Below are 15,584 nucleotides of genomic sequence, written 5' to 3' on the forward strand. Positions count from 1 at the left end.
CATGGAAAGTTGAAGAATTAAGGTTCTTTCTTTCTGCTTTTGCTCGAGAAATGGAAACTGAGGAGTGCAGCTTGCACCAAAAACGTGGAGGATTTCCACAAAGAGGGGGTTTTACTCCATGTTTTTTTAGCAGAATAGTAATATTGAGAGGGGAGGAGGGGATTGGCACCCAGTACTTGCCAGATTTGTTTAATTTGTTAAAAATTTCCCCTCATGAAACTCATCTTCAGCGAGGCCCGACAGCGGGCCACCGGCCCGGAGCATGAAATTTGTCTTTGGAGTCGATCGACATTCTCTGTGCTTCTCCCCCCTGTCAAAACAACTGAGAAAAGACAAGACTCCTGCCAACACCCAATCGTTCAAGTGTCCAAAACACACCAAGCAAACAAAGGAGCCATTAAACAGAACCTCCCCGTTTGAGAACGCAGCGAGGGGGGAACACAGGACAACATTGTCAGGCCAGCCCTTTGTCCCCGTGCCAGTGACATGGAGACGTCTCTCTTCTGACTCAGAGAAAAGGAATCACCAGAGCACAAGACATTATGTTTGCAAGTGTAAAACAGCTCAAGAAATCTCAATTTCACCACTTGCAGTTTCTTTCAGAGGCTTTTTCTTCGTGGTTACTCCTCCTGAGGAAGCACAGAGCACAAGCAAGTCCATGCCCCAACTGTTTAAAAGCTCTTTTCTATCTTATCTAGATTATAAACACCACAGAACAGCACAGAAAGGGTTTTTTTTCCTTTCGTAACAACTATCCTTGCTGTTACTTTTGCATCTTATTTCCTAGAACCTCTTCTTTCAATGCTCAGCCAGCTGCTAAGAAAGCAGAATTGAATGCCACAGCAAAAACCCAAATAAATTGGCTTCTTCAAAATTCTGCCTGGTTCTCATCTTGAGAGCACTTGCAGCAACTTAAAAAGGAAGAGACAGAAGCAGCTCTGGGTAGATGCCTTTCTTGGAATCTGCTTTTATAACTTGTGGTGTTTTGTGTCCTTTGAGGTTCAGCTCAGGTCTCTCTTTGAACCTCCCCTCATCCATTTCCAAACCTCCATCCCAAGCTGGGGCATCTGCAGGAGGAACAACAGGAGCACAGAGACCCCACTGGAGTTGTGTGCTGTGATCCTGCAGCATTCCACAGAATTTCCCAGCTGTGCTCCCATCCCTGTGCTTGGGATAGTCCAGAGGAGGCCCCGGAGCTGCTGCAGGGCTGGAGCCAGGCTGGGAGAGCTGGGGGTGCTCCCCTGGAGAGGAGAAGGATCCAGGCAGAGCTCAGAGCCCCTGGCAGGGCCTGAAGGGGCTCCAGGAGAGCTGCAGAGGGACTGGGGACAAGGCCTGCAGGGACAGGACACAGGGAATGGCTTCTAGAGGCAGGGATGGATGGGATACTGGGAATAAATTCCTTCCTGTGAGGGAGGGGCTGGGCTGGAATTCCCAGAGCAGCTGTGGCTGCCCCTGGATCCCTGGAAGTGTCCAAGGCCAGGCTGGAGCAGCCTGGGGCAGTGGGAGGTGTCCTTGCTCATGGCAGGGGTGGCACTGGATGAGCTTTAAGGTCCTTTCCAAGCCAATCCATTCCAGGATTCTGCTCGGGACTCAGCTGACCCCTCTGTGCCAGCTCCCTGCCATCCATGAGGAGCTCCTGCCTTCCAGCAGCAGCCTTGTACTTCCACTTCCTGGCTTTTGCTTCTTTTCTCTTTTCACTCTGAGCAACACCAGTCCAAAAAAAATAAAATAAAATATTAAGCCAATAATCAGAAGCACTTGGGAGCTGGAGCAAAGCTGCAGCCACTGATTATTTTCCTTGCAAGAAGGTGTTTATGAGGCTGCAAATCTGCATTACGAGAGGATGCTTGAAGAGCTAATACTTAGCATTAGTCTAAGGAAATTAATAGAAAAACCAAACGGGAGCCCAGTTCCTCAGCTCATGGGAGTTGGTGACAGCAAACACAGCCCTGTTAGTGAAACCAGCAGCAGTTTGCCCCAGAACTGCCAGTGCTTTGCCTTCAGCACAAATCCTCACCCATCCAACATGTGCAATGGCTCACTGGTGACCCACACACAAATATTCCACAGGACAAAGGGCATTTTCCTGTGCCCAGGTGCAGAAGAAATCCAATATGAGGGGAAAGAAGAGAAAGGTTTCATTGCTCAGCTTTTTAACTTGGCTGGAAATGGTCTTTAGCTGCAGCAGAGCTGTGGCAGCAGGAGCAGGGCAGTGCCTGTCCCAGTCCCCCTGTGCTGGGGGCACTTTTGGGCCCCTCAGGACAAGGACATGGAGGGGCTGGAGCGTGTCCAGGGAAGGCAAAAGGGCCAGGGGAGGGTCTGGAGCCCCAGGAGAGGCTGAGGGAGCTGGGAAGGGGCTCAGCCTGGAGCAAAGGAGGCTCAGGGGGGCCCTTGTGGCTCTGCACAGCTCCTGCCAGGAGGGGACAGCCGGGGGGTCGGGCTGTGCTCCAGGGAACAGGGACAGGAGCAGAGGGAACGGCCCCAGGCTGGGCCAGGGCAGGTTTGGATTGGATATTTGGGGAAAATGTCCCAGAATGGGTTTTCCATTCCTGGCACAGCTGCCCGGGGCAGGGGTGGAATCCCCATCCCTGGAGGGGTTTAAAATCCATGTGGATGTGGCACTTGGGGACATGGGACAGTGCTGGCCTTGGCATGGTGGGACTGGATGACCTGGGAGAACTTTTCCAGACCTAACGATTCCATGGCTGTCTGTTCAGCTCCCCACAAGACAGACAGACAAACCAGTGTCCCAGTGTCCCCCATCACTGGTGGCACTGGGCTCTCCTCCCAGACTGTTCCCCTCCTCCAGTGCAAACAGCAGCTGCTGTGCCCCACAGGCAACCATCACTGAAAATCAGGGGAGAAAAAGAAAAAAGGACTTAACGAGCTTGGATGTGGCCAGGGCACCTCAAGGGTTTCACCTTCAGGGTCTGACACTGAATTCCACAGACCAGAGATCCCCCTGTCCCACCAAAACCCAGCAGCACAGTCTTTTCCCTGAGGAATCCAGATCTCTTTTCCCAGCTGAATTATTCTCAACCACTGCCCACCTTGGGAGTTTCAACTTTGGCATCACTGGGAGGAGTCTGAAATATTTATAATACCAATATTTTCTCTACTAAAAAAAAAAAAGAAATGCACAGAAGGTGGGTGGTGTTTTTTCCTTGGTCCTTTTAAGCCAAAATCCCAAGCACCTCATTTTCCTGTCTGTGTCTTACACTGCTCCCTAATCTTTGTCCCCAATTATCCATCTGCAGCCCGTGTGAAAGATAAATTATGTCCCCCAGTTCAGGAGCAGCTTCAATCACCAAATCACTTGAAATCACAAGCACACCTGAGGGGTGGATTTGGTTCTTTAAGCTGCTGTAATTTCATAGTTGGCAAAGAAAAATGGCTTTGCAGTGAGCTGGGAGAAATTAGGAATTTATCAGCCTGAAGTGCTCAGATGAACAAGAGAGATACAAGCGTGGAGTTTGGATTTGGAACAGAGCATCACAAGCAACACAGAAAATTTTAAAATTTTGTTTTGGAACAACCACCAAACAGCCCTTATAAAATAAAGAGGTTATTGGAAAAATAACCTATAAATAGAATTCAAGGGCCACATTAAGACTTGGGGTTTTTTGCTGCTCAAGTGCCAGGTGTGTTGTTCAGAGCACCTGTAAAATTGAGGCAGGGAGAGTGACGTGAAAGGAGAAAACTCTGGCTGAGACAGATCCCTTAAAAAATCAGCTCCCAAATCCCAGAGCCAGCCCTTGATCCAGCCCATGTGTTTGGGAAGAACATCCTGGAAACTGGTAGAGGCCATTAATACAATTTAATGCTCTGGGCTAGAATCAGAGTAGCTGCAGAGTGGAAATGGCTGAATATTGCAGAAAACCTGTGAATAAAGGCATTGTCTGGCTGCCCATGAGCAGTTTGGGGTTTTGTGGTTTGTTTTTTTGTTTGTTTGTTTGTGGGTTTTTGGGTGTTTTTGGTTTTTTGTTTGTTTGGTTTTTTTTTTCTCAGCAAAACCAGAAAACCAAATTGAGCTGCATTCAAATTATAGCCCAGGATGAGGCTGGAGAGGAGCCCCACACCTGCCTGGGTGCCACCACCACCTCCCACTACCCCTCTGCCTCTGCTCCCTGGCCTGGCAGGGAATTCATCCAGGCAATGGCCTTGATGATAGATATTAACCTGCCTGCAGCATCTCAGCATCCCAGCAGCTGCAGGGACCCAAATCACTCTAACACAGCAGCCCACTGTGAGTAAGGAGCTGCTGGCACAGCCTGTGATTATGAGCAATTGCAGCAGAAATGTTGTAGCAGCAAATTCAGAGATGTTTCTGAAGTTTGGGAGTAAAGCAAGTTAGAGAAAAACAAACACCAGCCTAAAAGAAGACTTGGAAGCAAATTCAGATGGCAAAGGGGAAGAGGAAAACATGACTGAAAGTGTTCAAGGAGGTGGGACAGGGCTGGAGCAACCTGGGACAGTGGGAGGTGTCCCTGCCCATGGCAGGGGTGGCACTTTAAGGTCCCTTTAACCCAAACCATTCTGGGATTTTATGTTACATCTTGTTACATCAGAAAAAAATGGGGAAAAAAAATCAGGGATAAGGCTCTTCCTGCCCAAGCCCAGCCATGACTCATTAGGGGTTTTTTCCCCTCAAAAAGAGGTTACCAGGTTAAGAAAAGATGCTGTATCTGAAGTGCTTGTGGGGTGCCTCTGGCCCAGCCCTGTCCTTCCTGGAACAGTGCAGGTGTTTTCCTTGGGAATTGCAGTGATGGGCCAAGGAGTAAAGGGATCAAACTGAAAGAGGGGAAATTTGGGTCAGATTTACAGAAGGAATTGTTCCCTGGCAGGATGGGCAGGCCCTGGCACAGGGTGCCCAGAGCAGCTGTGGCTGCCCCTGGATCCCTGGCAGTGCCCAAGGCCAGGCTGGAGCAGCCTGGAACAGTGGGAGGTGTCCCTGCCATGGCAGGGGTTTGGGATGGGATGGGATTTCAGGTCCTTCCAAGCCAAACCATTCCATGACTCTGTGATTCCCTGCTGCAAGCCCACCCTGTCACGGGTGGCCATGAGCGTGGTCCCTCCCAAACAGCCAGGGTGTTTCCCTGCACCACTCTGAGCTCCACAAGTTCCTGCCAAGGCTGTGGATGCTCCTGGAGGTGGGCACAGGTAAAGAACCAGAACCAGGGGGGTCCCTTCAAAGCATGGCCACTCTCCCCACTCCTGGTTAGCCAGGCAAATTCGAACCTTCCGAGGTGAACAGCTCTCTATCCCATTACCAGCCATGAAGACCATCTGCTCCCTTACTCCCTGATTAAAAAAAAAAATGGTGCACGCTGCACATCATCCATCAGAATTAATCCAACTCACTTTGACGAGTGCCTTTTGGAGGGGTGAGGGGGGAGGAAGGAAAAAACCCTCATGAAATGTGAATTCATCCCGTGGCGGGGAGGGGGAAAGATCCCAGCGCGCTCCATCCATTTTCCCTCACGCTTCACACGCTTCATCTCCCGGAGCGGGGGCATCGGCAGCCAGCCCCGAGCAGCCTGCGGCGCTGCCTCCCTCCACCCCGGCGCGCCCGGACAAAGGGCCGCTATTGTCCCCGATGGTCCCCGCGGCCACCGAGCCCTCCCGGCGAGCGGCCCCGCCGTACCTGAGCTGTCCATGGTGCTGCCGCCGCCGTCGGCGCGGGGCTGCGGCTGCTGCTGCTGCCGCCCGGGGCTCCGGCCGGGCCCCGCGCCGGCCCCGCCGCGCTCAGCGCCGCTGTCCACGAGCTGCAAGGATTCATAGCCGTCACTGCCGGGCTTTTTCCGGTAGCTCCCGAGCAGGCTCATGGGCGAGCCGGGCGGGCGAGCGGCTCCGGCGCCGCGGGCGGGAGGGAGGGAGGGAGGGAGGAGGGATGGAGGAGGAGGGATGGAGGGACGGAGGGAGGGCACGGCGAGCGCTCCGGCCGCCCCGAGGGGAGGGGAAGGGCGGGCCCGCAGCGCCGCCGCCCCCCCGCAGCCGCCGGAAGCGGGCGGGGAGGACGCGGCGGCCGGCGGGAGCATCCCGGTGCCGCTCCGCGCTCGCCCGGCCCGAAGTGCCGCCTCCGCAGCGTTTCCTTCTCCCAGCCCTGCCTTCTGGCGGGGGTCCCTCGCGTCCCGCCGCTCCCGGGCTGCGTGCGCGGCCGGGACAGGCTCTGGCCGCGGTGAGCGCGCCCAGATGTCGGCGGAAAGGCGCGCTCCGGCCAAGGTCACCGCCTCCGGGGCTGGCACTGCCCGCTCGGCGGCCCCCGGGAGGACGGGTGGCACAGCACTTCGCCACCGAGCCCCCGAAATCCTGAGGAGCGACCCTGGGCCGCTGGAACGCCCAGCTGGGCGTGGGCGGGACCCGGAGGGACCCCGGCGGCCGATCCCGGTGGGATGATGGGCCGGCGTCCCAAACCTTGTGCCGCCGCTGCTCTGGCTCCCGGCAGTGCCACCGACTGCTAAAGCCGTTTTTGTTGTTGTCACCCATCTATTTTTAGCTGTTCCCATGAAAACAGACTCGGGGCCAAGCAGAGCGTGGCCCTGAGCGAGTGATGAGCTGTGCCTTGCTCAGATGCAGTTTTCAGCCAGGCCTTGTTCATCCTAATTCCATTTTGCACGGAACGGAGGAACCCAGGGATGCTCCAAAGGAAATGAGCACTATTAAGCTCTTCTAAGTGGATTTCTTTGTAATTTAAGGAAAACTAAAGGCAAAAGGAAGCCCTAGCAAACAGGCATGAGCATGCCTTTGATCTCTGGCAGAAAGGAAAGTTCTCTGCTCAAAAATTAGCCCGGCTTTGTTTCTAAAGCAATGACATCAATAAGCAAGGCCAGGCTGGACAGGGCTCGGAGCCACCTGGGGTGGAGGAAGGTGCCCCTGCCATGACAAGGGGTGGGCCTGGATGAACTCTAGGTTCCCTCCCAACCCAAATAATTCTAGGATTCTCTGAGTCCAATCTCTTGTGCAGCAACACCCAAACCTTGAGGTATTGCTGGCACCTGGCTGAAATTTCCTGGCTGAAATTTCCTCTGGGGCAGCAGACATCTGGTCCAGCCCTACCTCATCATGTGCTGCTGTTTATGTAACCCCTGAGATTTCATGGCACGGAGCAGACAAGGTACATCTGTGACCCAGAACTTCCCCAGAAAAACCCCGGCAGATTTACAAGCAGCAAACCCAAAAATGAGCTGACCTGACATGAGCAGCTCCCTGCCAGCAGCAGGAACAGCTTGAACTCAAGGTTGGGGTTGTGTTTTCTACCCCCTCCATACTTTGGTCTGTGTGGAGCAATTTGTGGATTGCAACACCGGCCAGCAGGGATGGGCCCCTCCCTCTTGGCACCCACAAGCAGCAGGTTAATAAAATTTAAAATAAACACATTTTCTGAGCCATTTTGTGTATTCTGAGCAACCCAGGCTAGTGGGAGGTGTCCCTGCCCATGGCAGAGAGTTGGAACAAGGTGGTTTTGAAGGTTCTTTCCAACCCAAGCCATTCCAGGATTCCATGATCTTCACTAGGCATCACATCTGTCAGCCTCTCCTGATCAGTCTAGGATAAAACAATTCCTGTGCTCTGGGATAAAAACGGGAAGTTTGTGGGGGTGAATTTTCACTTGTTTTGCTTGCTCAGGTAAAGCCCAAACACAGCAAAACAGGTGGAGGAGAAACCTGGCACAGCACAAACCCTGCAGAGCCTAAAACCCATCTCTGTGGCGTCCACAGTGTCCAGAGGCTCAGCTTGGACAGAATTCCATTTTCTCAATAATCCAGCAGCCACTCCCTCACTGCTGAGCAGCCAAGGTCTGTCTGCCTCAGCTTTTCGGGGGGAAAAAAAGCCAAAAATTTCTCCTCCTTGTTGAATCTGTTGTTAATTCCTTTCCTTGTCCGAGGTTTTGGGGGATCACAGAGGGATCACCACCACAGCCTGGAAAAAGGGGGCTCTGCAAAGCACAAAGGGACAGAGCAGCCACTCCAGGGGATCTTGGGGCAGAGGGGGACGAGGAAATGACCTCAAAGTCCCACCCTTGCTTGCACAAACACAAGGATTAGGGAATCCTGTGGGCTCAGGTGAAGCTGCCCTCTTGCACTGGGAAGTTCAGCTGAAAAGAACATATAAAATAATATTCCCCTCTCCCTCCCTTCTCCCTGTGAGCTGGGCTAAAGCAGGGCCACGTGGTTTCTCTGGTTTTTGGAGAACTACAGTATAAAAAATGCTATAACAACCAAAATCAAATAACTTTGAATTGCACGTGACTTTCAGAGCTGAAAAGGAAGGGAATGAGCCCCTCAGAAATATTTATTTATCGAGCAGTGGCTGGTGACAGATCTGAGGGGCAAGGCTGGCAGGGGCCGCGAGGGCTGCGGAGGTGTTAAGGACGTGCTACGGAGGATTTTGTGTTGCTCAAGCCTCAAGAGATACAAACTCTCCCCGTTCCTGACCTTGGGAAAAATTGATTTGCCAACCTCTGGCTGTTTTTCTCTGTCTGGGTTGCAGCCTCTCCTGGGTAAAGTCTCTCTTTGTAGCTGTAACCAAGCCCCAGGTGTCCTGAGGTGCAATTCCATTTTCTGCCCCTCTCCTCCCATCAGAGGAGCAGCTCAGGTGAAATATTACACCCTGAATTCTTCAGGAGCACAATTAATCTGGGGAGTGCTGTTAGAATTGCAAATGGAGCTTGAAAATTAATTGAATACCTGGAGCAATACCTTTAAAACTCCCCGTACCAAACATTTGTTCTGGAATTTCTCCCCTGGGAATGCTGAACTCCTCCTGCACAAAGGGGAGTTGTGGCCATGTCCAGGTGTGGAGCCACAAAATCACAGGATCATGGAATGGTTTGGGTTGGGAGGGACCTCAGAATTCACCTCCCAGGGCAAGGACAGTCCCAGCAGTGAGCTGCAGAACAGGGATCACCTTTCCTGCCTCTCACCTGGGCAGCATCCATCCCTGTCTCAGGTTGGAAATGGTGGTGTGTATTCAATTCCCATCTGTCAGAGCCAGGGCAGTGATCCTCTGTTCACTGGGCAGGTTTCTTTATCTCTCCCTCATCCAATCCTCCCTCCAGGAGAGCTCTGCTGTTCATGGGCCATTAATTATTAATCATCTTCTGTCCATGGCCAGTGAGTGTCCCTGCATGGCTGATAAAATTCCATCATCCCATGGGAGATGCTCCACCCAGGGGAGGAGCCAAGCATTCCTACCTGGATACAATCTGAGCTGTGGAACAACAGAAACAGCCTTTACACTGCATTCCCAGAGGAGCAGCTTTCTCCTGCCCTGCATTCCCAGAGGAGCAGCTTTCTCCTGCCCTGCATTCCCAGAGGAGCAGCTTTCTCCTGCCCTGCATTCCCAGAGGAGCAGCTTTCTTCTCCCTGCATTCCCAGAGGAGCAGCTTTCTCTCCCACTGCATTCCCAGAGGAGCAGCTTTCTCCTCCCCTGCATTCCCAAAGGAATTCCAGGCCCATCTCCAGCACCCCTGGACCTTCAGAGGAAAACTCCCCCCTTGTGCAGGATCCCTGCTGCAGCAGAGCCACAGCTGGCCCTGCAGGAGGGCTGAGCCACCCTGGAATGGCACTGCTGCCACCACCCTGACCCACAGGGGCCAGCTCCTGCTCTGACTCTGGCAGTGGTTTGTTTTCTTTTTTATGCTATTGCATTTGTATTTTTAATTTTTCCTGGTAAAGAACTGTTATTCCTCTTGCCACATCTTTACTTAAGAGCCCCTTAATTTCAAAATTGTAATTATTTGAAGGGAGAGGGTTTACATTCTCCATTTCACAGGAGGCTCCTGCCTTCCTTAGCAGACACCTGTCTGTTCAAACCAAGGCAATCCCGCTGCGCTGCTCTGGGAATGTGGCAGCAGAACAGCCCCAGGATGTGGCTCCAGAGCCAGGAATTCCATCTCCAAGCAGTTTCCAGACTTGTGCTGGGATAAACCAGTGGGGTTTGGCCTGGAGCTGGGGATGGCCATGTGCTCCTCCCTGTGGATCAGGGAATGGTGAGTCCCTGCCTGGACAAGGAGCTGTCCCAGCCTGCCCCGGAGCAGTGGCTCCTCGGGCAGCAGAGCACATTCCCAGGGTGGGATGTGATGTTCCAGGGAAAATCTGGGATGGTTTGTGGGGATCCAGGTGGAGAAAGGGGCATCAAATGATCCAACCCCTTCTTAACCCCCTCGACGTTTGGGAATTCCAAAGTGGCTCTGCCTGTCTTGTTCATCTCTAATGAAAAGCAAAGGAGGTTCTGAGGTGGTTTGGGCTGGGTTTAAATGTTAAACTCGATTTAACAGCAGAGGAAGCCTGGAGCCTTGGCTGCAGTGAAAGCCAGCCCAGTTCTCAGGGCCTGGCTGGCAGCTGGAGTGCTCTCTCTGAGGATGGACGCTCAGGATGACACAGGATGTGACAAATTTTCAACCCCCAGTATCTTTTCCTCCATCCTTTCCTCCCTGTGAGAGCACACCCATTAAGTACCCTGCTGCGTCAGCACATCCTTCATTCCTTGCCTTTCAGTCTTCTTAAAAAGCTGTCAGGGACGATCCACAGTTTACTCATCCCAGCCCAGGACTTGGTTTTGGAGTGCTCAAGGATTTGCCTGGCTCCTCAGCCACGCTGAGCTGCAGAGCTGCCTGCCAAGGGCTCTTGTAGCTGCTAAAAACATCCATGGTTCACAAAGGAAGAGGAGAAAGGGATGGGAAGTGGATCTATAAGAGGCCATTAAATAGGAAGTGCTGGCTCAGGAAGTCCCCAGCCTGCAAAATGTTGGAAAATCAAAGGCTGCACAGCCATTCACCATCAGGTATTTTGGTAAAAATCAGATATTTTGTGGCCTAACTGCTGTTTGTTCATCATTTCCCATTCACTGTGAGGTAAGTGGTTAAATCCTGAGGAAAATCTGGGCGCTGGGTGTTGTCTGCACTGGAAAATGGCTGGTGGGGAAAGCAGGGAGGAAAATTATACAACCAAGTGTCATCGTGGGGTTGCATCAGCTGCAGCTGCTGAGCTCAGGGTCAGCACAGAACTCCATGGGAATGGTCAGGTCGTGGGCTCAGGTAGCTCTGAGCCCTCAGGGAAATCAGATTTTCCATGGAAACAGAGGGAAATCACAGCTGGGGCTGCCATCCCTTCCCCAGGATGGACAGGGTGAGGGTTTCCTGAGGGGGAATGATGTCTTCTCATGCCAGGCCTCACTGGGATGGGCTTTCCTGGGTGGATGTTTAAGACAGGCCCAGGGCTGGAAGATACAGAAGATACCAGACCAGAAGGGTCTGGTAGCACAGGAAAGTTGCCCAGAAACAACACGACCCCATTAATGTGGTTCTACCTTCTGCCAGAATTTAGGTTTTTACCTAAAACTAACAGGAAAAAATGATATTATTAAAGATTTGCTACTCTGGCTGATATAAAATATTCTAAAATTGTGTTTGTCTCAGCTTGTGGTGACTTACAGGTCCTGACTGGGGCAGTTTGGGTCCAGGTTCATAAATGAGCAGCATTTCCAAAGGGCTCCTCCAACAGACCCCACAGGGCTGCTCGTGCTCTCTCCCACATCCTGCTTTTAATCCATGTGCTGCTCGGAGCTTTGGGATGCTGTTCAAGGCACAGACACCCTGTTTAATGTTGGAATAGGTTTCAGCTGGCACAGGGTGCCCAGAGCAGCTGGGGCTGCCCCTGGATCCCTGGCAGTGCCCAAGGCCAGGCTGGAGCACCCTGGGACAGTGGGAGGTGTCCCTGCCATGGCAGGGGTGGCTTTGAGCCCTTGAAACCCAAACCATTCCAAAATTCCATGGCTTTGGAGGAAAATTCAGCTTGGGGACATCCCAGCCAGGGATCAGGCTGGGATTGTCCCGCTCCCTTCTCCTGGTGTCATTTCCACCAGGACAGGTGACAAACCCCCCTTCAGCACTGGGTGGGTTCCTAGGGTCACCCCGCTGGGAATGCTCTCCTGGGATGTCCCCGAGACACAAATCCATGGAAAACCCCATGGGCACGGAGCTGCAGAGTGCTGACTCAGCTCTGAGCCACGTGGCTCTGAAATAATTCAGTGGGAGCTCTGTGGGGATCCAAAACCTTCCCAAAGCTGGCAGAGGGGGAAGGAGCACCAGGAGGGAATGGGAGGAGAGCCTGGTGCACCCCACCCCTCACAGACATCAGGGAAAGCTCTGCTGGACGAGAGCAAATTGCTCTTCCTGCAAAGTTTTCCATGAAGACTCTCACTTGGAAAAGAAATTCATGTGGTTTTTAGGATAATTTCTTTTTTGCTTCCAATCGTGATCTGGGGAAGTGAATAAATTCAAATTTTCCTGCGTGGCAAAAGTCCCATTTCAGAGGATTTGGAGCAAATCCTGCCCCTGGTCTCAGTCTCCCTGCCTGACTTTGCCCTGCGCCCCCAATTTCTCCATCTCTCCCTTTTCCCCAGCCTTAATTCAGGGATCTAAATTCCCATCCTTATTATTTCTGGCTGCTGAAGACAAGGAGTTATTCAAGAGAAAGAAATCCATATGTTGTTTGTGTCCATCAAACAGGGCCTCATCCTCTTTTGGGGCTGTAGGAGCTCATAAAATGCAGTTTCTAGTTTGGTATAATCATAGTTTAAATTGTAATAAAATACTAAACCCCTTGTAAAAACATTAACATCATAGAATTATTAGTGGGAACCATTAATTATTGATAATTTCATATAAATAATAAATTCCTATTTATGGCACTTTAATTGGAGAGTTTCCCACGGCTGCTTTGTGCACCCCTGAAGAAACATCTATAATCCCATTTTTATGGGAATTTCAGCATCTCTGCCTGCCACATCCACAGAATTCTGGAATTTCCAGGCAGTGTTCCCAAAAATCTGGCAGCTGTGGGCAGCTCTCGTGGGTTTTAGTGGTTTCCTGATCCCTGGAGCTCGGGCAGAGCTGGATTAATGGTCTGGCTCGACGGTCTCAGAGGGCTTTTCCCACCTGGATGGTTTTGGGATTCTGGGAGAGGAGCAGCCACCCCTTTGAATCGGGACGTTTGCCATGGATGAGTTGCATCCTTTGCCACATCCCTGTGGTGATGACAACCCCGATTCCCATCCCGAGGGCAATTCCAGCCCCTGAGCAGAGCCGGGCATGTGCTTGGGAGGGGGTCGAGCCCCAACGTCCCAACTCCCACCCCAAAACCTGCCTGACCCCTCCGTCTCCCGGGCTGTCCCCGCTACAATCCATCACCTCCCTTCCCCACTAGCCCCCAGCACCTTTTCCCGGCCACCTTTTCCCGGGGGAGCGGGAGGGACTGGAGGCAGTCCTGCCCCAAAGCTGCGGCTGCGGGCGGGAGGTGCCGGGATTAGGCTGCGCCGGGGATTAGTTGGCTCAGCAATTCAACGCTGCCGCCGAGAGCCCGGCTCAAGGACAAACCCGGTGCCTCCTTAAGGGCTGCAGCCTCTCCAAAATGCTGCATCCCTGGGCCGGGAGCGTTCCCGGGATGCAAACAAGGCGGCTGTGCCACGGCCGGCTAAATTTAGAGGCGCCGGTGTTGCCGTCACGCCGCCTGTGCCGCCGGAGTCGCTCCGAGCGCTGCCTTCATGGCATTTATTTTATATTTTTCTCTCTTCTCAGGGAAGGCTATGACTAAGAGAAATCCACATTCGGAGGGATAGCAGAAGATGGAGGCCCTGGTCCAGCTGCGGAATAAAGTCGCGAGTTTGCAGACCTGAGGGTTTGCCCAAAACATTCCTCATCCTCCTCCTCCTCCTCCTCCTCTTTCTCCCTCTCCTCCTTCCTCCTCCTCTTCCTGGCAGTATCCAAAACAAGCCGTGATAATGACAGGCGCAAGCACAGCAGCCAGACGGGAATCATGGGCTGTTTTCCAGCCGTGGGGGGATAAACACCTACCTGGAGCCGCGGGGAGCCCCGGCACCGCCGTCCCCTCCCGGCGCGCCCGCCCGGGGCCGCCTCGGCAGCGCCGAATCCGAGGCGGCGATGTCCGCATTTACCTGCGGATCTCAGCTAATTTTTTTTGGCCCGAAATAGGATTTTTTTTTTAAAGGCAATGCAGCCCTGTGTTTGCCTCGGCATAGCAGAGGGGGGGTTGAAGGTCAGCTTCCCGCTGGATTGGCAGGGAAAGGCCGGGATCAGCGTTGGATGGCAGCGTTTGTGCGCTGACATCGCCGCCGGTGCCCCTCCTGCAGCAGCTCCGGCTCCGGCCGCAGAGAAGCCACACTTATTATTTTAAGCCGGAAAATCCCCTTCTTTCTATTCCGTACGCCCGCGGAGCTCCCAGGCGGCCCTGAGAGCGCACCCCAAAATTCTGGGGTGCGAGGAGAGGTGTCCGTGCCCCTGCCGGGCACCGGGGGCCCGGGGGTATCCGGCACTCCATGGCCAGCCGCACATCTCCGCATCCCGGCTCCTCGCTTCCCTGCCCGGCCGAGCAGGTTTGGGCGCGATCCCTTCCCTGCCCTGTTACATAAGCGGCTGCAAAGCGGGGAATCCTCCCCATGCCGGGGTGCGAGGCGCCTTCCCCAATTACTCAGCACAAACGGGCCCTGCGCGGCGCCCAACACCGCACAACACCCCCAGTTTTCTCCTCTCTCCGCTTTTCCGTGAGCCCCGGGGAGCTTCCCCTTACCTTGCTGCTCGGGGCCGTGCATGCTGCGGCTGCCGGGGCTGCGGGGAGCGGTGCTGAGCGCGGCCGTGTCCCGCACGCCGCTTCTCGCCCGGCACCGGCACCGGCACCGGCGGCGGGGCCGCTCCCGGCCCGCCCGGGGCGCTGCTGCCGCCGCTGCCTGCGAGCTGCGTGCCGCTCCCGGGTTATTTTGGGGATTACGGAGACTCAGGGAAGGATGGGGATGGAGGCAGACATATCACACCGTCTAAAATGTGGCCTGGAGTGGGATCTGGAGTCTGCAGCGCAAACCTCAGCAGGAGGTTTTTTTGTTGGTTTTTTTTTTTTTTTTTAACTTGATTTTTTTTTCCTTTCCCTTGACTGCATGCTTTTTAATTTTTTTTTTCGTTTTCCTTGCTCTTTTTTTTCTTCTTGTTTTTTCTTTTTCTTTTTTTTTTTCTTTTTCTTTTTCTTTTTCTTTTTCTTTTTCTTTTTCTTTTTCTTTTTTTTTCTTTTTCTTTTTCTTTTCTTTTTTTTTTTTTGTTTGTTTCTTTTCTTTGCTTCTTTTCCCTTGATTTTTTTTTAAATTTTTATTATTTCTGGAGACTGCTAAATGCTGCTGGATGGACTCGGCAGGGATGTGACTCGTCCAGGCTTTGCAGCCCCGGGAATGGGGCTGATCCAGGCACACCTGGGCCACTTCCCCGGGCACCAGGCGGACAAACACTTCAGTGATGCTGTAAACAAATATTTGGAATCATGGAATCATTTGGGCTGGAAAAGTCCTCCCAGGTCATCGAGCCCAGCCATGCCCAGCACTGCCAAGGCCACACTGCCCCATGTCCCCATGTGCCGCATCCACAGGGATTTTAAATCCCTCCAGGGATGGGGACTCATCCACCCAGGGCTGGACAAACCTTTCCGTGAAGAAATGTTCCCAAATATCCAACCTGAGCCTCCCCTGGTGCAATTTGAGGCCGTTTCCTTTTGCTTTCCGTTCCAGCCGGGGCTGAGGTCAGG

At 53.1% G+C, this 15,584-nt stretch overlaps 1 protein-coding gene across 4 annotated transcripts in view; it reads right to left on the reverse strand.

Annotated features, from left to right (window-relative positions):
* The window catches only part of DNAJC6 (DnaJ heat shock protein family (Hsp40) member C6), a 43,590-nt gene extending 28,776 nt beyond the window's left edge, over positions 1–14,814 (reverse strand). Inside the window, exons 1-2 of one of the 4 annotated variants that reach the window (XM_038144510.1) lie at positions 14,589–14,814; positions 5,645–5,765 (exon numbers count right to left, since the gene is read on the reverse strand). In XM_038144510.1, the coding sequence (XP_038000438.1) occupies positions 5,645–5,657 (13 nt within the window). In that variant the 5' untranslated portion in view covers positions 5,658–5,765; positions 14,589–14,814. Of the gene's footprint in view, positions 1–5,644; positions 5,875–13,855; positions 14,507–14,588 lie in introns of those variants that run through there. The other 3 variants (XM_038144507.1, XM_038144509.1, XM_038144508.1) reach the window with 3 other exon arrangements.
* Between the last annotated feature and the right edge of the window lie 770 nt (positions 14,815–15,584).

The sequence above is a fragment of the Motacilla alba genome, chromosome 8 (genome assembly GCF_015832195.1).
Source record: "Motacilla alba alba isolate MOTALB_02 chromosome 8, Motacilla_alba_V1.0_pri, whole genome shotgun sequence".
Lineage (NCBI taxonomy): Eukaryota > Metazoa > Chordata > Aves > Passeriformes > Motacillidae > Motacilla > Motacilla alba.